The sequence below is a fragment of the Camelus ferus genome, chromosome 1, assembly GCF_009834535.1.
Source record: "Camelus ferus isolate YT-003-E chromosome 1, BCGSAC_Cfer_1.0, whole genome shotgun sequence".
Lineage (NCBI taxonomy): Eukaryota > Metazoa > Chordata > Mammalia > Artiodactyla > Camelidae > Camelus > Camelus ferus.
In genome coordinates this window covers 89061067-89084522 of record NC_045696.1, presented here as the reverse complement: position 1 = coordinate 89084522, position 23456 = coordinate 89061067, and the positions used below count along the sequence as shown (strand labels likewise).

The following is a 23456-nucleotide window of genomic DNA, read 5'->3' as shown; positions in this document are numbered from 1 at the left end:
CCAAGGCTCACTTTTAATTCCTAGGAATTTCAGCACCTTTTTCATAACTTGTTCTCCCTTCCATCAGACCTCCTTCAATTAGAGGAGGGGAAAGGTAAAAATATTTACAAAATGCTACTTTTTCACAATAATTCAAGTAGCAATTCAGCTTATAAGGATTTCAAAAGAATAGACAGATAAATTGTTCATTCTGAAAATGAGAAACAACACAATAGACAAGAAAATATATATAAAATTACAACCAGAAACTTTGAAGATCTTTGGCAAAGTCATAATGTAGCCTATTTCAAAACACATCTGGAATTCGAGATATTTGAGCACGAGCCACACACCTGTTCTCCTTGCTTAGCATTGCAATAAAGCTTTCTCTGTTCCAACCAACAACACTTCAAACTGCAGAAATCCATAATTAGGAATAATTCCTTACCAAAAGAAATCTTAATACTATATAAATAAGTAAAGGCAGTATGGTTTTTATGAGAAAGGAATCAACTATTCAGAAACATGGTGTAAAGGATCAGAGAAAGAGAGTGGCATCCTAGCACTGGAATGATTCTCCCTTGCTCAGAAAGATCTTCCCCATACACCCTATTTAGCTGAGATCATCTGCATGAATGATATGTGCATTCTGATATGAGACTGAATAAAGGAACAAGGGGAAAGTAGTATTAGAGCACAGCCATTTAGGGGAATTGCAGAGCTGCCTGAGCACTACATTGAGGCATTTTTATCTGCCCAAAGGCATTGGTCATCAAGGATCTGACTAGCCAGTGGTAAATGGGGTTGGGGGGGGTGGATAATTAGAGAGCAGACAGGAGGAACTATGCCTTTGCTACTAAAAATCATTTATAAATTATCTTTGAACTATCTTTGGTCCAGTGTAGGTCAACATTTATGAGGCTTAAGAGGAAAAAATGTGCCCAGGAAATCCTGATTACCAAGCTACCAAAATATATTCCAAATCTGGCCACTCCTCAGCACCCGCATCATAGTTCTAAGCCACCATCATTCTCTGTCTCAATTATTACAGTGACCCCAGAACCGATCTTTCTGCTCTTACACATACCCCTTCAAATTCTTCTAAATATAGCAGCCAGTAATGCTTCTAAGGCTAAGTCAGATCATGAAGGCCAGTATGGTTAATACAAGGTAAGTGGAGGGAGTAGCAAGAAATTGGGGAAGAAAAGTGACACAAAATCCCGTAGAGGTTTGGAAAACCACAATAAAAGAATCATTTCTTTCTTTTGAATGATACCAGTTTTCCTCTTGAATGAACAGAGAAGCCAGTGAAGAGTTATGAGCAAAGGAGTGATATGATCTGACTCACATTTTAAAGTGTCAGTATGGGTGAAAGAAAAAAAAAGAGCAAGAATGAGCAAGACTGGAAGCAGGGAGGCCAGCTAGGTTCAGTAATCCAGAAGAGGAGTGAAAGTGGGTGGATGAGGAAGGTAGCAGTGGTAAAATGATATAAAGTGGTCATATTCTATTCAGAATATATTCATATCTTGAAAGAAGATCCCACAGGATTTGTTGATAAATTGGGGTTAAGAGAAAGAGGAGTCAAAAATGACTCTAAAGTTTCAACAGGTAGAACAGAGTTGCCATTTACTGAAATGAAGACTAAGGGAGGAACAAGTTGGAAGAGATGATTTAAAAATTCTGCTTGGGGCATGCTAAGTTTAAGATGCCTACTAGACATCCAAACAGAGAATTCAAGGAGAAATTGGATATACAAATCTGGAGTCAAGGGAGAGGTCAGACCTGGAGATACCATTGAGATATCAATTTGAGGGCTGTCAGCCCAAAGATCATATTCGAAGCCATGGGGTAAGATGAGACTACCCAGCAGAACTTGAAAAGGTGGTAGCTTCAACAGCCTAGAAGTCCTACTGAACTGAACTGTCAGCACTTAAATTCTAGAGGAAGTAACCAGGGAAAAACAGGTAGGGATATACAGACAATGAGATGTTTAAAACAAATTTTGGGAGCAAATATAGATATATAAGACTATGAAAATGAGTGGCTGAGGTCAAGGAACTGAGAGGCCAGGGAATGGAATTGATTGAGTCAAGGATGTTAAATCACTGAGAATAATGATAAGAATAGTGGTGGAGATAGACACAGTTACCCAGGTGCTAAAATACCATTCACTGAATGAGGAAAAATATCAGATCTGTGGCTGACTAACTGCAAAAAGGTTTGATCTCGGAGGACACGTCTCAAACGGACTAGAGGATTTTAGAGAGGAAAGGAAAAGACAATCAGTTGTCCAGAAACACTAATGAGAAGCAAGCCCACACATTGGTGTCTGGAATGCAAAATAGCCTGGTCCACTTGAGAAGGCCATGGGGCGAGCTGTTTCCTTAGAAGAAACCAGATTTAAGTTAGACTGTGAAGTTAAAGAGATCATTCACAGTAAAGGGTGAGAACACAGATCTGGGCAATGACAAACTATGAGCTCCAAAAGGCAGAGTTGTAGGATTTAGATGGGGAAGAGCTAAGAGTTTGGGACAGATGGTGGGAAATGGTAAGAACAGCCAGCTGTCCTCAAATACTCATTCATCCCTATTTCTCCAGTAGAAGAATCTGAATTTTTGCTGCATACCTGGCCACTTAGAATAAAGATTATGTTCCCCAATTGCCCTCAAAACTAGGTGTGGCCATGCAGGGCATTAACAATTCTTAAACCTACATGGGGATATTACATCATCATCAACCTAGTAGCCCAATCTGGGATTTATACTTGAAGGGTGGGTAGATAACACTGCCCACCAGTAATGGTTACCCACAGTGGAATTGTGAAAAGTAAATGAGTTACCTCTTACAAAAGCCAATTTATTATCTCTTATAAAAGTTATATAAATCAGCATAACTTGGAAAATAAGAATAGTACTCTCCCCACCATGCCATCAAGACCGTATATAACATGACAACAAGATAGAAGGAACTTGTGGAGAGTCCTATCAGTCCTGTACCATCTATTTAGCTTTTTAAGTAATAGAGAATAAAGTTTTATCATGTTTAAGTTACTGTCATCAACAGCTAAGTCTAATAATGAACTAATGCAGGGAATGAAAAGTCTTGAATGTGGAGACTGAGGTAAACAGGGATGTAAGGTATGATGTAATAGTCCCAATGGTTGGATAAAGGAAAGCAGATAATCAACTTAAATTGTAGCCTTCCTCCTAGAACTGCTCTCTTAGGTGGTTTGTAGTGCTGATGCAGTTTTGTAAGAGAGAAGGGCAATCTTGCTAGGAGTACATGTAACTCTATGGGATTTCCTTTACAATCCTGCTAACGAGGCTGTTAGGATTTATTTCAGTAGGCAGTTTATGGAGGGAAAGGAATTGTAGAGTTATAGAGGGAATAAACATCTCCAACCTTTTCTCCTAATTTCCCCAACCTTAAACTGTGAGCTCAGTCCTTGTACCTCTTCTGTATCTATACTCACTGCCATGGTCATCTCACCCAGTTTCATGGCTTAATATAAATTTAAATATAGTGACTACCCAGTGACAACCCCCAATTTCATATCTCCAGTTCAGACCTCTCCACTGAACCCAATTTTTATATCTGATTATTTGACAAATCTATTTGAATGTCTGACATCTCAAACTGAAGATTCAAATCAAACCCCTAATCTTTCCTCCAACTTTCCTTCTCCCACAGCCTTAACCATCTCAGTAAATGGCAATTCCACTCTTCCAGTTGCACAGGTCAAAAACATTGGAATCATCACCAACTCTTCTCTCACATCGTAAACACAATTAGTAAAAAACAAAATCTGTATGCTCTATCTTCAAAATATCTGAATTTCACGACACCAATGCTATGACCCAGTCCAAGGTGCCATCATCTGTTAACCTGAATTACAATAGCCTCCTTATTGGCCTCTAACCCCTCACAATCTGTGCTCACCACAGCAGCCAAAATGACTTTTAAAATAGGTCATGGTGCTTATCCACTCAAAACTCTCCAATGGCTTCCTATCTCAGAGTTAAAACAAAGGTCTTACAGTGGTGTTCAAAGCTTTTATTGATCTGGACTCTTACTGTGATGGTTAATTTTTTGTGTCAATTTGGCTACACGATGACGCCCAGTTATTTGGGCAAACATGAGTCTGAATGTTGCTATAAATGTATTTTTTAGAGGTGACTGACATTTACAATCAGTTGACTTAAATAAAGCAATTACCCTGCATCATGTGGGTGGGCCTTGTCCAACCAGTTGAAGGTCTTAAGAGCAAAGACCAAGATTTTCCAAAGAAGGACTTCTGCCATCTGACTACAATACAGAAATTTTGCCATCAGTTTCCAGCCTTAAGACTAAAGATTTCAACATCAACTCTTCTTTCTCTGGAGAGCCCTGATATGCCCATCATTCCTCTGACCTCATCTCCTGTTGCCTCTCTTTTTTTCACTCACTGCTTCAGCCACACTAGCCTCTTTTTTTCCTTCTTACATACTAATCATGCTCTTGCCTCAGAGCCTTTGTACCCATGCTCTCTGCCTGGAATCCGTGACCCCAGATAGCTGTATGGCTTACTCCTTTCTTCCTTCCTTCATCTTTTTGCGCAAAAGTCACCCTCTCAGTAAAGCCTTGCCGGTGTATCCTATTCAAGGCCATCTGTCATAGTATTTTACTTACTACTGCCCCTTTCTAAAATGTAAGCTCCATGAGTACAGATTTTTATCCATTTTTTTTCTTTAAAGAGCATTTAAAACTTATTATATGGAATTATGCAGATACTGTGGACATGAAATCATGCATATATAAGTGTGATGGGGGTGAAGAGAACCAAAACTCTATTAGACTCCTCAGAAGTGGCTACAAGGACACTTACAGATAAAGCTTATTGATTATTAATCCTAATTATCATCCATGTAATATATTATAATATAAAATAACAAAAATAATGTTAATAACTAGTGTGGTACAGCTGCAAGCACTTCATATATATTACCATTTTAATCATCCCAACTATAAGTGGAAGCAAATATTATTTTTCCCATTTCATAGATGAGGAAACTGAAGCATCATGAGGGAAAATACTATTCAAGACCAGAGTAGAGAGTTGAGTTCAGACCTCATGGCTGCAGATTTTATGCTCCCTCAGTTGAATCAATGGACCCAGGGTCTGACAACAGAGACCAAAAACCCAGTTGTGTGAGGCCATTATGATCTGTTGGAGTGTCTGGAGTTGACCAGGGTCTTGTAGGCCAACAGGCTTTGGGCTCTCCACAGCCCATGTTGTCTTTTTCTTCTTGTACCAAAGGACACAAAGCATAATGATTATGACAAGAAACCACAGCAGGAACATCCAAAATGATCAGCCATTAACTCTGTTGCACCAGAGTCTTTCCAGAGGGCACAGGGTGTGCACTCGGATTTTCACTGTGTTCCACATAGCACATGAACCTTGGGGAACCCTTAAGGCCACTCAGGTCTTGTAGGTCCCATTCCCAACAGGCAGGACACCCCCAGATTTCTGGACACCCTGCTTAGGAGTTTCTCATCCTGAATCCAGGCCAGTGAGATACTCTGAGGAGAGAAGCTGTCAGGGTGACCATGCCCTCCAAGGCCATGCTGCTGGCCATGTTCACTGCTGGGGGCACTATTCTCTCTGTGAAGCCCATTTAGGATTCCAGATATTTCTGCAGTCTTCCACAAAGCTCTCCCTGCACACAGACCCAGTAATCCTTCCTTTTAAAGCCATCTATGTCCTGGGACTTCTCTATTTCCATAGTCCAGGTCCAAGTCAAAGACCAGGGCATTTCCCATCCATAGGTCTTTGGGTGATAGGAGAGGAAAATATTAGAAACAACTGAAGCCCCTGGCATGGTTGTCTTCTTGGATCTCACAGCCCTGAATCTTCTGGGGAGAATGCAAGCCTCCTTTCTCCTCCTGCAGGGCCGTGATTTCTACCTGAAATTTTCTGAGGCCCTTCCCATTCTTCGTCAAGTCCTTGGACTGTGTGTCCCATGTCTCTGCTCCTAGGACTACTTCTGCCCATAGCCCCCAGGGCTCTGCCCTGCCTGTCTCACAGTCACAGCACAGGAAGGCCTGACCATCCAAGTGGCCCTCAGCAGAAAACTGTGATTGCACAGTTCTATCCTGGGATACCACCATGAGGTTACAATGAAGACTGTGGTATCCTTCTGATCTTGGAGAGTCTCCCAGAGAGGCAGAAGGCAACGGGAACTCCCCCTGAGTACACAGATATTGGCAGCAGCCATCTTTGGGAGCTTGCTCCACCACGAGGACATTGTGCTGGCAAGTACCATACTGGAGACCTCAGAATTTCTGTCTGTTTTGTTTGCTCCTATATCCCCTGCAACTAGAAACATCCTTGCATACAGTAGGTGTTCAGTAAATATTTGTCCAATGAATAAATGGTGAAAAACTGTAGTCATCAGGCAGAGCTCATAAGTGAAGAAGATAAAGGTATATAAGTTTATATATAAAGGTATTATCAGTGTAGAGGTTAGAGCAAGAAGTAGAATAGTAATTATGAATGCCTTTTAAACTAGGGTAGACCTCAATATGTTTGGTGGCAAAGGAGAAGGAACCAGTGAAAAGGAATAGATTGGCAATACTACAGAAACAGAAGCTAATGTAAGCCAGCATGGGCCCCTATGAAGTCATTTGATCAAGGGCACTGATAAAGGGGTCGTTCTATTTTTAAACACATAGATTGACCATTCACACAAGCATAAATACAGATGGTCAGTGGGCAATCAAAAGCATGAAGTAATGCACAGCCTCAATTATAATTAAAGAAATGAAACATAAAACAGCTAGATACCATTTTTTTGTTGTCAGAGTGGCCAAATGCAAAATACCCAGAACCCAATCCTGGCATACAGAGAAACAGATACCCGCATACATTACTAAAGGGCAGGAAAACTGGTGCTAATGGTCATTTATTCTTTTCCCCCTACCCCCACCCCAACACTTCTAACTACCTTTTCTACTTTGGGGGAATTTCCTACCTTATAAATAAAAAACAAATTATTTCCTCTCTAGCCCTCCTTAGAGCTAGGACACAGGCAAATTACCTAGGCTCTGCCAATCTGACACATCTGTGCATATTCTGATTTAGAAGCTACTGACTCAAAGGAGGTGTTATATAAAGAATCTACCCTGGGAAGAATTCCTAGTCATAGGAATTTGTTATATACATGTAAATGTACACTAAGATACATATACAAACTATACAAGCCTGTTTATTTCAGAACTTGATAGAATACTATCAAAAACTAGAAATTTAAATATTCATCATAATTTCACTCTCATGTTGCAGATACATGTTTACAATGTGAAACAGAATTAGAACCAAGAAAATAGGATTAAGAATTAAGAATTAGACTTAACGTTATGTTAAATGAAATAAACTAGTCACAAAGGGACAGATACTGTATGATTCCCCTTATATCAAGTATCTAGTCAAATTCATAGACACAAAAAGTAGAATGCTGGTTGCCTGAGATTGGGGGAAGGAGGATTGGGGAGTTATTGTTTAATGGGTACAGAGTTTCAGTTCCGCAGGGTGAAAAGAGTTCAGAGGTGATAGTAGCACAACAATATGAATTTACTCAATACCGTTGAACTATACTGAACTATACACCCAAACGTGGTTAAGATGGTTTACAAAAAAAGACAAAAATTAGATTTAAGAAACAAAACTAAAAGGAAAAAAGCACTAACAAAATGTGAAAAATCCTGGGAGGAAAAGAGGGAAGGTTTGACTTGTCAACAAGAATGTGTATAGATAAGAGGCAGCAGAAAGCCTCAGTGGTGAACAAGAATGTGAAGGAGAGACAAGAAATTCAAGAGCTAGATCATAAGTGCATTTATACCAAGTTCTGTTTGGGTCATTTGCATATTGGCTAGCCCTGGGGTGTTGATATTAACAGGTGAAATGAACGGTTTGCTGATGACTACAAAAGGCTCTATTTTTAAAAGTACAATTTTTATCAACAGTCCCCTAAGTAGCTCTAATCAGACTCCTGTGTCTCTTTCCCAGTAAAGAAAGGAGAGAGACAGGGGCAGATCTTTTACTCAGATTGGTCCCATCATAGAACCACTTGAAAACTCGATGAGATCTCTTATATGGCAGAAGGCAGAGGCAGGCTCACCATTTCCAGGGACAGATTAAAAAACATAGCAAGCAAAGGAAACAGGTGTGCAAATGGCAGTACAGTTCAATTACTAAAGACCTCCAACCCCCACCACACTGCAATTTCTGTATGCATTTTCTAAAGTGTGTGTTCATGCAGTGTTATTTACATTTCCAGATCTTGCCAATTATACTTTAATATTATTCTTATTGGCTTATATTTATAATCTTTTTGCAGGCTGGCCTAATAAATTCCAGCCAATAAACCACAAGATTCACAAATTTAAAAATAAGTAGTCATCTTTAATTCATTCTTCTATTTTATCAACTAGCATAGAAAAATCATACTCAACTGATAAACTAGAGTGCAGTGCAACTATTAAAAAAATGCGGTGGGGGCTGTATAGCTCAGTGGTAAGCACACACTTAGCGTGTGAAGTCCTGGGTTCAATTCCCAATACCACCATTTAAAAAAAATTGTTTAAAAATAAAATCCTTATCTTAAAAAAAAATGAGGTGAATCTATATGTACTGATACAGAAAGATGCTTATAATCCATTAAATGACCAAAGTAAAGTGTACAGCAGTATTATATAACTCAATCCCCTTTGTAAGAAAAAGTGGGGGGAGGATATACATTTAAGCTAGTGAATACTAAAACATTTTTCTTGGAAGATATGCAAGACACTTAATGAAGATCTTTGTGAGGGTAGAGACACTAGGATGAAAAGGAAGATTTTAACTCTCATTTTATTTGTTTCTGATTGAAGTTTTTACCATGTTCATAATATTTTCTTTATCTCTATATTTTTAAAATGAGATTACCTGAGTGATAGCATTATGGCCCAATTTTGCTTTCTTCTTTACGCATTTCTGCACTTAAAAACACCCTAATAAATGTTACTTTTTTATAAGATCACCATTGTCATTCTCTTTCCAGTTTCTACTGCATTTGACCCATCTTATTGAAACTCTCACCTTGTGATCTTTCAAGTACTGTACTTTGTTTTCTTCTGTATATAAAATGGAGTTAATAATGCCTACTTCACAGGTTAGTTATGATAATTAAATGAGATAAAGTACACATGAGATCTAAAAAAGACATCTTACAAATGTCCAGTAGAATGCCTGAAACATAGTAATTACTTAGTAACTGTTAGCTATTTGTAGTGAAAATTGGTGTTTTTATCATTCTGCATGTATTCACTCTTTCCCTAGCTACAAAGAATTTCTCCTTGGAACACCCACTTCCTCACTTTTAGCCCAAATGGCTTGAATGGAGCCAGCATGAGACCCAGACTTAAAACAATTATAGCATTCCAACAGAAACTTTTATTCAACCAGAAGATGGGAAAGAAAGAGTCACCCTGAGGTCTTTAATTTTAGAAGATTTGAGGCTGGAGTTACTGTAGCTATCTTACCACAGCAAGGGGAGAGACTGGTGGTGCCAGGGCCACTATGTGGAACCTGAGAATAATGCCAAGAGAAGGAAATGCAAAGCAGAGCAAAGAAAGAAACCAAATCTTGGTGTCTTTGTTTAAACACTGAGTCCAGTTATACTCAACTAACTCTTTGGTTATGGAAGCTAATTCTTTTCTTTTCTCAAGACAATTTAAATTGGGTTTTCTGTCGCCTGTAATCTAGAGTCCTGAGACTCAAGTCTATAATTACTTCTTCTTCCTAGAGTCTAAGAATGGACATTCTCTGTTGCTATCCTCTCTTTATTCACAACCTTAAAAATCTAATCTATTTTTAGTATTCCAACTATTCTTGTAACTCCATCTCATCCTATTTTCTCTCCTGACAATATTCTCTACCTCTGCTACCCACTGTATATATCTTTCCTAATCTCAAACTATATGAATAAAAACAAACTCATTTTTCAAAACAGTCAATCTCCCAAAATTGTTCTACTTCCTCACTTCCCTTTTTTTCTGTTAAGGTAGATGAGAATTTCAACAAGATTGGTGTACTAGGGGGCTTATATTATCAAGAAAAATATTCAAAACTATCTGTCCTGTGTCTACATCTAATTTATTCATCTTGAACAATATTCTCTAAGTATTTATACATTACTTATACAAAGGCATATGTATTTATTCATCTTGATTTATTAATATCTAACTAATCCAAATATTTAAAATTACAAACTTGATTAATATTTTTAAACATTTACCTACAAATTAATTTCAGACTTAATGAAATTCTGTAACCACATTAGAAGGCAGACAAAAAACATATTATAATGATGACAAAATTTAACTATGCACTTCAAGAAGTGCAAACATGGCATTTTAATTCTATTTCCAATTTCTCTCTTTGAACTTATTATTTCTTCCTGTGGGGTACAGTTTTTTAAAATATAAAAAGTGAGGGTTCTCTTCTCAGACTGCCTGAAAATAAAAATAATGGTTGTTAGTAGATGATTTTGGACCAGAAAGATGAGACTTGGTTATACTTTCCAAGATGATTGTAACCTAGTCCATCCCAATTGGACCAGCTTCTTTTTATCCAAAGTATTGGCAGGGATCAATCAAGTCTTTATCTCTTATGACCCTAATCTTTTCTCAAATCACTTCTCCACTTATTCTGAGTGCCCTACTTTCACTCTGGATTTAAGTCTCCTCTGCAGCAGTTTGTTATGGATGTCTTTTATACATTATACAACCTGGTTTAAGCTCATTTGAAAAAATATTTGTCCTGTGTGGAGCATGTTTAGGTTCAGCTAAATCTAAAGCTATCAGTCACTTTATTGATTTATTGAAATTACATTTCTTTCTCATCAGTCATTATGACCTATCATTATTTACAGCAATCATCAAAGGCAGTAAAGCTAGGATTTATTTGTGACTTATTTTCTTCCTATCCCCTCATCACTAATCCAAGGATTCATAAAGAATAGAAGCTGACTGACTTTAAGGGCTTAGACTTTTAGCCATTAAAATCTGCAAAAGCTGTAGATCTCCACCCCAAACGTGTCCAGATTTTTTCCATTCTACTGCATAGGCACTTGTCACCTTCCACATGAAGGACTGTACAATAATAATCAAAGCCATGTCTGATTAATCTCTTCCCTTTTAACACATCCTACAAAACTACTGGATTTTTGTTTGTTTACCAAGTCATTCCTTAGCTCAAAATTTTTCTAATATTTTGAAAACGTATCATATCTATCATCCTTTATATAGCTTTCAAGACTCTTGATAAGCTAACCTTCTTCCAAATTTGACATCCCATTAGTCATCCTCAGCATATACCCTAATAAGGTCAATGTCATAAACACAGCAATATCAAATGCTTGTAGTGTGTGTGCTAGACAAACAATCATAAACAATCTTATGTGGTAGGTATTATATACTGGTTTTATAATAAACACTCTCAGAGATTGATCACTTGAGTAAATAGTCCAAGCATGTGGCTAAAAAATGATAGGATTTGGGATTCTGTTATCTGCTATATCTTTCTACTAAATCGTGCTCTGTCCTCCACATACACCACTCAATTTGGTCTAGTCTTTGCTTTTTTTCATCGTTAATATCTTTTCAACTCAGATTTAGTAGTGTTTTACAGACTTCGAAAATCCAAAAGATTCCAGATGCTGTCAAAGAGAATTGCTACATTTTCTTGGTACACATACCGGCCAATTTTTTCATTGAGCTTTATTGTCTGTAGTTTATCTTACAAAAACAATAATTTTTTTCAAATATATAGGTATATTGTAATATCGAGTCAATGTTCACTCAAACCACATCAGTCTCTCAACCTCAGCAAATTCTTACACTTGGAGGGAGTGTCCACCACACCTGTTTTTGAGAATCATGGAACTTGAATATGCTCCTCAGGGCACAAATCATACTTACTTATTTAGAATGGTAATGTAAGTTCGTTCAAAAAGCAGATTAGCGTTTTATTATGCCAGGCCCTAAAAATGCAAAAATTAAAAGAGGGAAAGAGGCTCCCCATTCTCAATGTCAAGTACTTAAGAGTCGCTGAATAAATGCTTATTGGGTTAGTCAAATCAACCAGTGGCTAACACTGTGGGGGTCAGGACCACGTTTAAGAATCTGATCAAAGTTCTAGGAAAACTAACTCCCCAGAAAAATTCCCAGGCACACAGAATTTTTCATACAATTCCGGGGGCAGAGGGTTAGTGAAGAGATGGTATGAACGTCTCTGAAGTCTAATCACCTACCAGCAGATCCACAAACTCCTAGTTAAAAACCTACAAACAAAACTAAATTCTCTGAGAACAGGAATACTTGCTGAATAGTCTTGATTATGCCTGACACAGTGCAATGTATACAAAGCTACTTAAGAAATATTTGCTGATTGATAATTTTCCCATAACCAGATGACATAGCTTCCATTACGGAGTCTTTCAGCCAAATGATTTTAAAAGCCTGAAACCTCCTTTCACTAGTGACACTACTGACCTAACACCAATAACTCGAAATTATTATTTTGCTATTCACTACACGATCATTCACCAATCCAGGTCTTGTCTCCTCCTTGTTGTCCCTTTACTGCCTCCAAACCCAAGGCTGCCTTCGCATCCCAAAAGCTACGTCCAGAGTCCCACTGCTGCCAGGGAGAAGGAAAGTAACTGATTCTCCACGCTGCACACACCCTCAAAGCAGGGAACGTGGATCAAGTAATGGCCACAACTTCCAAATCCTTTTCTCACCTCTTCAGAGGTAAAGAGATTTACCTTAAGTTCCAGGAAGGCGGTGGCAATCGCTCTCAGAGCTGGCACTCGTTACCAAGAAGCCTCGAACCTCCCCGTCACCATAGCGACTTCTAAGAGCTACGCTCACTCCCTCTTCCCGCGATACTTCCCGGCAGCGCGTCACCCGAGCGGGCCTGGGACCCCGCCCCTACGCGAGCCCGCCCTCTCCTTAAGGGGTGTTATTGGATGACTGAGTCCTGCCTTCGTCAGTGGGCGGAACCCCACCCTATTTTTTTTATCTTTTTCAAAACTCGCAAAGATTTTTAAAAAATATTTTTATAAGAGTGCTGCTTCCGTAGGCCCCAGAGAAAACACTGTCTCTCTCTTCTTTTTCACTTAGTAGAAAGGTCCGCTGCCGGGGTCCCGCCAGGAGTCCGCGCATGCGTGTAAGCGACAAGAAAATGGCGGAGATAATCGCCGCATTTTTTTCAAATTAATGGTTCCCAGAAAGCATTGCGCGCATTTGTAACGAATTTCCGTTCGAGTTTGTATTTTAGGCGCCATTTTCGAGTGAAGGACCCGGAGCCGAAACACCGGCAGGAGCGGGGGGGCTACACAACCGTTTCCAGCCTTGGTTTGAGTGGACTGTCCCGCAGGTAAAGTACTTCTTTTCCTGATCAGGTTGTCACACTCTTACTTCCTGCCTCGTCCGCGGGCGCCTGGGAAGTAGAGGCCTTGAGCTGGAGCAGCCGAAGTCTGGGCTGAGGCTGCCGCTGGGAGATTTCGCTACTGTCACCCCTCCCCCCCTGGGCCGCTCCCCGGCAGTCGGGGCTCCGCGCGCTTCTCCCCGGCGCCACTTCTCTGAGCTGCTTAAGCGTCGCTCGAGGGACGGGAGGGGCTCTAAGCCTCGCGGACCTCTTCTCAGAAATCTTGGTCCCTGTCGGACCCTACCGTCGCCCCCTGCCCGTTCTCTCATCTCCCAAGGGAGTAATCACCGGGTCTGAGCCCTTACTACTGACCTTTCGTAGTTGTCCAACGGGATTCCGCCGCGGATCCCTGAGGGACAGATCCCTGCCACCCCAGATGGCTGAACCCGAGCAGGCGCTGTCGGCTTCTGACTTGAAAGTCGCGAGTGTCGACCCCAGCCTCCAGGCGCCGGTCCTGGTCGGACTGTAGAGGAGACCGCAAAGCCCCCAGGCCGTCAGCGGCGCCAAGAGTTAATGGCGGGTAGAGGAAAGTGGGCGGCGAGCCGCCCGTTAGTTCTTCGCTGCTGTTGGAAGAGTCGATAGCCCCTGAAGCCTAAAGTTAATACGAACTCGACCCTCTCAAATTCTGTGAGCTTGCATCCCTAGCCCCGAGAGCGTGGGAATATCAGTAAATGCCAGCGTATGGGAATTACTTAGTTTAGAAATTATATTAGAATATTCCTGTATACGTATACTGTGGGCGGACAGCGGGGGGGGCATTAAAAAATAAAAGAGAACCTAAGCTGTTGCTCTATCCTTGAGTCATCTCCAAGCATGTCTAGGTTTTCCCACTTGCTTAGGACTTAAGAAAATGGATCCCCCTTCTTGGCACTTGAGTTTTTGGTGCCTTCTTTCTTGAGGACCCGCTGGCGTTGAGCAGGGTTTTAAAACGGGGCTCTCGAGTACAAGTGGACCGAGTTTTATCCGAGTCGGGTAGGGTGGGGTCTGAGCCAGTCCCACCGCGGGGCCGGCGGGGAATGCACCGGGACGGTCCTGTGACCCGCAGGCTGACTTGCTGCCGGCTCTTCCTCGGTCCCAGCGACTATGCCCCGTAAAGGCACCCAGCCCTCCACTGCCCGGCGCAGAGAGGAAGGGCCGCCGCAGTCTCCGGACGGCACCAGCAGCGACATGGAGCCCGAACCGCCGCCCGGCCGCGCGGGGAGCCCGGCGCCTGCCACCGCAGGTGAGTAACCCTTCGCGACGCGACGGGCAAGTGCGTGGGATACCCTGATGCGTGCGTGGGATACCCTAGTGCGTCCGCGCGCCACCCAGGACTGGCTGGTGTTCTTGGGCGCGAACGAGCGGGGCTTCGGGGTTGACGTCTGAAGGTAGCGCGTCGGTCGGGTAGAGCAGCTCAAGAAAGCGATTTGGCGATTTTTACGTTAGACTACGTGCAATTTCGGTGTAACGGTGTTGGAGGGGATGGGGGTGCGAATAGAAACTTCAATTATGAATTTCTGTTTATTGTCTTGTGTTTCTGCGGAAATAGACATAGCCTGTAGCCAGTGGACTTTTTTTCAGTCAGCGTGACTGTATGTTAGTATGATGGAAAGTTGTTTGATCCTAACTTCTCCGTGGTCTTAAATTGCGTTTAAAGAGATGGTAATTTACTCGAAACTACTGCAGCTTTTGTGAGTCCGGGAATGGGGTGACATTTTGGAACCCCTGCGACAGTGTCGTAGGGGCTCTTGAGTATCCGAAGATAAGGTTCCAGGGTGCTCAAAGATACGGAGAGCGTTGGTTCTAGAGCCGTAGGATTTAGCCACCTGTTTAGGCAGGCAGCATGGAATCAAGTGGTTATGGTGTTCCCAGATTTGCTTCATGATGTGGTGTTTTGACCCCTAAAACGTGTATTTCTGTAGATTTTTGCGACTGGTGGCATTTCTTTCAAGAATTTTTTTTTATGAAACCAAGCTGAAAGATTCTCATCCCTGTGAGTTCTCACCCCTGTATTTGAGCGGGAAATACAGATTCCTAAGTTTCATAAATAACAGCTCTCCAGAGATGAACAGGCAGCAGTCCTCCCAACTAATTGCACTAATACAGGCTTTTTTCCCTTGCCTTCCCTTTCCTTTGACTGACTTAGAGACTCCAAGTGAGGAAATTGATAATAGAAGTTTAGAAGAGATTTTGAATAGCATCCCTCCTCCCCCGCCTCCAGCAATGACCAATGAAGCTGGAGCTCCTCGGCTTATGATAACTCATATTGTAAACCAGAACTTCAAATCCTATGCTGGGGAAAAAATTCTGGGACCTTTTCATAAGGTATTTGACCATTTTAAATAACTGTTGCAAGGTGATTAGTCTTTATTACAAAATGTTTCGATTTTGTAGCTATTGTATTTATTCCGATTGATACATATACGGTGTGTTTCATATGCTTTTAACAACTGAAATTAGCTTTTGTTTATCTGATTATCTTTCGTATCTCTAAATTTTCCTCACTGAATACAATTGGTGGGGGTTTTTTGTTCAAAAGGAGTATGTTCTCTGACTGTAAGAATGAATTTTATAAAAAGTCTGTTAGAATTAAAATATAGCCATATTTAAGGTGTTGAAGCTTGTGGTAGAGAACATGATGTATGAAAACTGCTGTCTTTTAGCAATGAAAACTTATAAATACTTGAAGTTTTGCTGCGAGTAAAGAAAAAAACAGCTTAAGTTAAAATTGGTAGTATGACCTTTTTAACCTTTTTTTCCCTGTTCTTTTTATGCAGCGCTTTTCCTGTATTATTGGGCCAAATGGCAGTGGCAAATCCAATGTTATTGATTCTATGCTTTTTGTATTTGGCTATCGAGCACAAAAAATAAGATCTAAAAAACTCTCGGTATTAATACACAATTCTGATGAACACAAGGATATTCAGAGTTGTACTGTAGAAGTTCATTTTCAAAAGATAATTGATAAGGTAAGGGACTTTATTTAGTTATTTGCAACTTCAAGTAGGGAACACGAAGGATTTCAATACATTGCACATTTTATTATTTTTGGCTTAAATTGGCTTGTAAAAATTAGCATATGGTTAAAGCAGAACCAGTAATTGGTTTTATTACCTCCATAACCATATTTTCTTTTTGAGGAGTGGTGGTAATGGCTGTTAAACTTAAAATATTATTTTTTTAAGCCAGGAAAATGAATTACAAGTAGCTCATAATAATGCTTACCTTTTTGGAATAAAAACACTGAGCAGATTTAGTATCCTGTTACCAAGTAGGCATTCTTTTACTATAAATTTAGGGTTCGTTTTTCTAAAAGTTATGTTTTTTATTGCTTTCAGATAAATCACATAATTTAACAGTTGACTAATTTTACCATTATTTCAATTTACATTAAATTTAATGTTATTAGTAGTTCTGTGTACATGTAATATGAAAAAGCTTTGCTTCCGTTTGAACTAACTACTCTTAAAATAGGGGAAGGATAAGCTAACATGTTTGTTTGCTAGAAAAGCAGACAATTACAGGTAAAATATCTATGTAGATTATTTACATGACTCTGTTGATACTGGGTTTTTTCCTCTTATGTTTAATAATTAACTTTGGAAATTCATGGTTCGAAAATGGCTGGCTGGAACCTAAAAGTGTAAAAAACTAATTACATAATGAAACAAGGATGTGATTTGGCCTCTTGGTCTTTTATTATTATTATTATTATTATTATTATTTTAATATAAAGTGCTTTAATTAAATCTACATGGTGGTATATATTTGAATTTTGTTTCTTAGTGCTTTTTTATCGTACACTTTGGGTTGGAAGATAGATTGCCAGTAAATCAGACTTGATTCCATACCCTGTTAATTACACTTGCTTTGTGTAAATTTTAAAAGCCATGATTTCAAAATGACAGCTTTTAAAGGAAAGCGATTTTTAGTAATAAAGCAGGTTTGCACTTCATTTTTTTTTTAATTTTGTTTGATTTTAAAAACAGGGGAATGTAGTTGTCAATTCTTTGCAGTTTTTTTTTTTTACCTTCAATTAATGACATGTTCTTCACCAAAAAAGAAAGAAAGAAAAACCTAAGCCATATCACCCTACTACTTCACCACCTTCTTTCCTTTTTCCTTGAATGATCTCTTACAGCTTTTTTTATTATTTTTTAATGGACTGGTAATCTGTCAACGTGGTTTAATAATTTGGGTGGGTTTGTTTTGGATATGGTGGGAGTCTTGTCCTCTTTCATCAGTTCTTTCCTCAGTCAAATATGTTTTTAGGCTTGAAAGTGGGATGTTTTCTTTTTGTTTGCTTAGACTTTTTGGTTTCTGTGATCTATGAGGAAAGCATCAAAGAATTTGGAAAATTATTTCTAAGAATAATTATTTCTAAGAACCATTGTTAGTTTATGTGCATGTTCAATTGAAGTTTTTAATCCATAGAATTGGTTTCAATATGAGGTGAGGGAAATTTGGAGCAAACCTATGCCTTAATACCAACAATTGTTTTCTGGTTTTGTTTTTCCTCAAAACAGGAAGGGGATGATTATGAAGTCGTTCCTAACAGTAACTTCTATGTATCCAGAACGGCCTACAGAGATAATACTTCTGTTTATCACATAAGTGGAAAGAAGAAGACATTTAAGGATGTTGGAAATCTTCTTCGAAGCCATGGAATTGACCTGGACCATAATAGATTTTTAATCTTACAGGTAATATTAAAGAAATTAAAAGTGCTCTCATTCTTGGTTTTTTGTTTGTTTGTTTGTTTGTTTGTTTGTTTCAGTAAAGTTCAAGGAGGTTTCCCCTGTTGGATGAATCCTGTATTTTTGAGGCCTTAAAGTACTGTAGCAGCACATCATGGTTTACATACTACAGTAAAGATGCGAATCATTATTTGCTGCTCTAGAAATTTAAGGAAATTCATTCAAAACTGTATTTTCATCATATGCTTATTTTATTTTTGGATGGACTGACATACTTGTTCCGCTCTAGCAGCACGTAAATATTGGCGTAGTGAAATAAATATTAAACACCAATATTATTGTGCTGCTTCAGCGTGACAGGGATATAGCAACTATTTATGGTTTCTGTTTGTATTTCTCTTTAAGATAACATTTTAAATGAGATTCACTCTTTTAATAGTCTTTTTCCTTTACTTTTGTTTTTATTCGTAATCTCAACTAACATTATATACTCCAAAAAAGAAAAGAAAAAACTACTTTTTTCTAATTGAAGATATAGTCAGTTTAAAATGTGTCAATTTCTGAAATAGTTCAGTCATATATGTGCATACATATATTCCTTTTCATATTCTTTTTCATTATACATTACTACAAGATATTGAATATAGTTACCTGTGCTGTACAGTAAAAACTTGTTGTTTATCTATTTTGTATACAGTAATTAGTATCTGCAAATCTCAAACTCCCAATTTATCCTTTCCCACCCACTTACCCCACTGATAACCAAAAAAAAAACCATTCTTAGTGTTTGACAAATTTACCTGAGCATCTAGCTAACTTAATTTAACCTTTTTTAACACTTAGTTGCTTGGTAAGAAAAATTCCTTATCTTCTCTCTGTTTTACCTTTCAAAAAAGTCTTTAGTGTAAAACATGGCTTTGTCATACATACTAACATTCTATTTTGATTAGAGGCTATCTATCTTTTCCTTTGTCCTATCCACAATCACCAAGGGTATAATAAGAGCAAAACAGTATTGTGATGTAGAAATAGCTGCTAATACTCTTAGCGTCAGTGCTACTGGTTTTAAACTAACTTGGGAATTTTGATTTGATACTAAAAGTTTTATTAGTATGACTGCGTATTCCCAGTAAGAAACTCATAAAATGTTAGCTCATATTTCCATTTTAGTCTATTCTTTAACTATTTTTTAAAAGAAAATATTACTTGTAGACATGTATAGTATATGTACAAAATAAAGAAATACCATTCTGAGATGACTTAATCTCTTTTGTTACCAGTTCATTCATAATACTTCTTTAACCCAAACTTAAAAATGGATATTGGGAAATCATCAGCAGTTATATTTCTAAGTAAGATTTGCATTTATATAAATGTGGAATTAAACCTTTGTGTGTATGTTTTAATCAAATTTAACTGTTTTATGGACTTTTCATAATTCTGGGATTTTATTTGGTTAATTATGGGTTAAAAAGTTATACCCCTTTATAATACTAAATTTGATAGTCATGCCATTTTGTAAGAACATATACTTGTGTTTTTCTTTTGTTTATTATTTGCTATTTACTATCACTCTGGGGCAATCAAAGTTTTATACCTGTGCAAAGACTGATCAAAATTAAATAGACTGCATTTTAACCCTTGTAAAGGTAATTTTTTCCTTGGTACACCCTCTTTGTACATATTCAGTAATAAAGGAAGCTAAGTAAAGTAACAACCTCAAAAAGAAGTAGATGAGAGTAATTTTAAATTGTCAACTTTATATTAAATATGTGCTTCTGAAGTACCTGGGATGCTTAAGCCATTTGTCCTCATAATAATCTCAACCTTTTTGTGTCATCTTAACAGTTACATTGTTTAAATCATTTTTAACACCAGAGAAACTTTCTAAGTTAACAAATTCAGTTCCATTTGATTAAACTTACAGATAAGAACCTTAGGAACTCACCTTTTAGAAGAAACAGGGATTGGACTAGATAGAAATAATGACGCCCTATTTAAAAGTTTGAGGGAAAGTGGCAGTGGTTCTATGGATTTTCATTTAGTTACTTATCAAAATCTTAGACTCCTGCATTAGAGATTTAAAGCATTTGAAGGTAAGTAAGAATATAGTTTTTATTTATCTCCTGCTAAATAATGTTTATCTTAAAACCTAGCTGTGGTTTGGGAGGCCAGGAACTTAGAGACATCATAATATCATCATCTAAGACATAAGTGATTACTTGAATAAAATGATTGTTTGGCCAGTGATAGTGATTAACAGCCTAAGTGATCTAAATTCAGCTAAAGTAAAAATTTATTTTTAATATTAAAAAGCACTAAATTTTAGAAGTCCATAAAGATAAACTTTTTTACAGTATTTAGTAGGTTCTTCAGTTGGCATTTCTAATATTTGAAATCGTTCAAAATTTCATCAGTTGACCATTTTAGTGAGTTCCTAGTAAGTCACTATGTTGAGTTTCTGTAAATGTTACAAGATGGCTGAACTCTGTTTCTTGTCCTTAGAGGCACTTATACATACCTTCTAAAAGTGTTGGATTATAATTGGCCATTGTACTTTTTATGTTTGTAAATTTCTGCATTTATATATACCTAGTTTGGGAGCCGTTGTCCCATTGTTGTAACTATTGGTGTAAACAGGTAGGGTTTTATTAGCTCTGTGTAGCGTTTCATGGTAACTGTGACTTATAAATTAGATTTAATTGGTTTGGGTCCATTTGCTCCATTTAAGGTTAGGAGAATGATAACCTTAATGCTTTATTGTAGTTTGAAGTTTCATTAATAACTGCTATCTCAGTGTTTTTGTAAGCTTCTCAAAAGCTATAACTATTGATGAAATTTTAGTTTAGTCTAAGTTTTCAACTTCATGTGCTTTTTGTATTCGTATTATAAAATCTAAGTTTATAACAAGAACCAAGGCTTTTTTTCTTACTGTTTAATAATTTGGAGATTAGATTAACCTAGATCTGAGTTGTTACCTATTCATCTCTTCCTTTTTCTTTTCAGTATACTTCTAAGCTTTCTGGCTTTTTAGCGTGTAGAAAGTCTGTGCTATATCAAAAGAATTTTTTTAGCTTTATCAGTAGTACTTCAGTTATCCAAAAGTGTCTTGTTCAATAGCCTCAATTATATGAAAGAAAACAGAAAGTTACCTCCAAGTGTCCAGGATAGAAAACAAGCAGTCTACCTCCTAAAGCATTGTTCTATTTATGTACTCATTTTGGACAGATACTAACCTTGGTCATTTGGTTTTTCGGCCTCTGTTAGATCACAAAGAGCGTATTAGAATAAAATTTATTAGAAGTAGATAAAGAACTGTACAGGTACAAAGGAAAAGAAGGAGAAAATAAAAATATTACCAAGGCAAAATAAAAATTCAAAGCCTAGTAATTCTGGGCCATTTAATTTTGATGCAAACATCCATATTTACTTTAAGAGTCCTTCAGGCCTTATTAGGAAATAAAAGTTTTATTCTAACTATGTACTTGAGTTTCCTGTGGTTCATGCTTGCTAAAATTTGGATTCTGTTTCAATAAAGACAAAAAAGCATCATACCTATTTGTTCCTCTTAGATTTTTTAACCTGTGTACCTGTAAATTAGATTATTGAAGTATGCTATAAATGAATCATAATACCCTTGTTTGCCACCCACTTTAAGAAGTTAATCTTTAGGCTTTGTATATTACAAATATCCTCTTGAAGTAAGTTTGCTATTTGTATGTTACTCTTAAGAACCATGCATTATATTTTCCACAGTTGCTTAATGTCTTTGATATAGTATGAATATAATTTAAAACATAGAAAGTCTGTAGTAAACAACAGTGAAAAAATTTATTTAAAATCATGTGTAGTTTACTTAAGCTATAGAAAATAGAGATAATAGTGTGGAGGCCTGTAAAACTTTGCCGGCTTCGAATGCTACTAGCAGTATAGTAACTTGAAACATTTTTTTTGTCTCATCGTGTTAATGCTATTTGTGATTTGGAGCTTTGAGTGGAAGAGTGACTTTAAATTCAGGTTGATGTTTAAAAATTATTTCTGAAATGTATTGGGCTTATTGCCCTAAATTAAAACTATATTTTATAGTTTCACATGGGATAGGTGAGTTTTCTGAAAAAGTATGAGTGGTCTTCTAGGCACAGACCGTCAGCCCGCAGATTATATATAAAATGGCACAAAATGGAAGAAGAGGGAAGAAAGCAAATAGTAATAGGTGGTAAGGCAGGCAGAGGACATCAAGGAACAGAGCCACAAGAAAGGTCCAGATTGTCATTGAAATACCACAGCAGTCCTGATAGGCAAGTGACAGGTAGAGGCCTAAATGTTCTAATAACTTGTTGATTCAGTAGTGCTAATCTGATAATAACTAGCTTTTAAAAAAATTAATACCATATAAACAAATCAAAAACTGAATGTTATATGAGAATTGAGATGGAACTATGTTGATTCATAAATGTCCTTGTCTTTCACTTTAAAATGTTTTCTACTGGGCAACCTTGTTAGAATGAAAGGAAGTCATAGCTGTATAGACTTCATTTTAATTGGAAAGGGAGGAACAAGTAACCAAAAATAAGCAACCACTATGCTTTACTGAAAGCTAGGCAGTCTCCTAATAGTGGCATTGCATCTCTTCAATAACTTATTTGGTCAGGGAAAGTGTGATGCCTTTAGGAATATTTTTATCAGTGTTACCCTAAATCAAAACTTTTGGTTATCAGAAAAATACATACTTAATACCTTATGGCAATTTGACTCAGACACGTAGTTTTCTTGGCATAGTTTTTCATTTATCCTAAAATAGGTGGTAAATATTCAAATAGAATTAGATAGAATGTTGGCATATCAAGTGTCAAATATTTGGATTATAAACACTAACACAAAAGAGTAAAGTTGACTACCCCTAGACCAGTGATTCTCAGCTGAAGATAGGTTTGCATCCCTACCCCCAGGACATTTAGCATTGTTTGGAGACTGGGCTGTTACAGCTTCCGGAAGCCTGATGCTGCTAGCATCTATTGGGTAAAGGTCTGAGATACTTTAAAACATCCTGTGATGCCCAGCGTAGCTCCCCATAACAAAGAGATTTCATCCCCAAATGACAGTAATGTTGCTGTTAATAATCCTGTCTAGATAAAAACTTTCAGTAAGACTCAGCTTTCTCAATGGCTGGAGTCCCTCCTGTTGTGATCCAAAGCTTTGGACATTCTTCCAGGCTTAAATCCTGTCTAAAACTTAAACCTTTTGCTGAAAACGTTGGAAAGAACTGATAATTGAAGGCAGAATTGAAA

General features: G+C 37.8%; 2 protein-coding genes across 10 annotated transcripts in view; one reads left to right on the top strand and one right to left on the bottom strand.

Moving 5' to 3' along the window:
- The window catches only part of IFT80 (intraflagellar transport 80), a 99304-nt gene extending 86320 nt beyond the window's left edge, over nt 1-12984 (bottom strand). For 3 of the 6 annotated variants that reach the window (XM_006190435.3, XM_032485259.1, XM_032485268.1), the window contains exon 1: nt 12828-12984. The gene's annotated coding sequence lies outside the window, so the exon portion shown is untranslated. The remainder of the gene's footprint in view (nt 1-12827) is intronic. The other 3 variants (XM_032485279.1, XM_032485273.1, XM_032485288.1) reach the window with 1 other exon arrangement.
- A 300-nt stretch (nt 12985-13284) lies between these two features.
- Nucleotides 13285-23456, top strand: part of SMC4 (structural maintenance of chromosomes 4) — a 35491-nt gene continuing 25319 nt past the window's right edge. For 2 of the 4 annotated variants that reach the window (XM_032485238.1, XM_032485227.1), the window contains exons 1-5: nt 13285-13441; nt 14571-14714; nt 15618-15796; nt 16249-16440; nt 17998-18174. In XM_032485238.1, the coding sequence (XP_032341129.1) occupies nt 14576-14714; nt 15618-15796; nt 16249-16440; nt 17998-18174 (687 nt within the window). In that variant the 5' untranslated portion in view covers nt 13285-13441; nt 14571-14575. Of the gene's footprint in view, nt 13442-14537; nt 14715-15617; nt 15797-16248; nt 16441-17997; nt 18175-23456 lie in introns of those variants that run through there. The other 2 variants (XM_032485234.1, XM_032485247.1) reach the window with 2 other exon arrangements.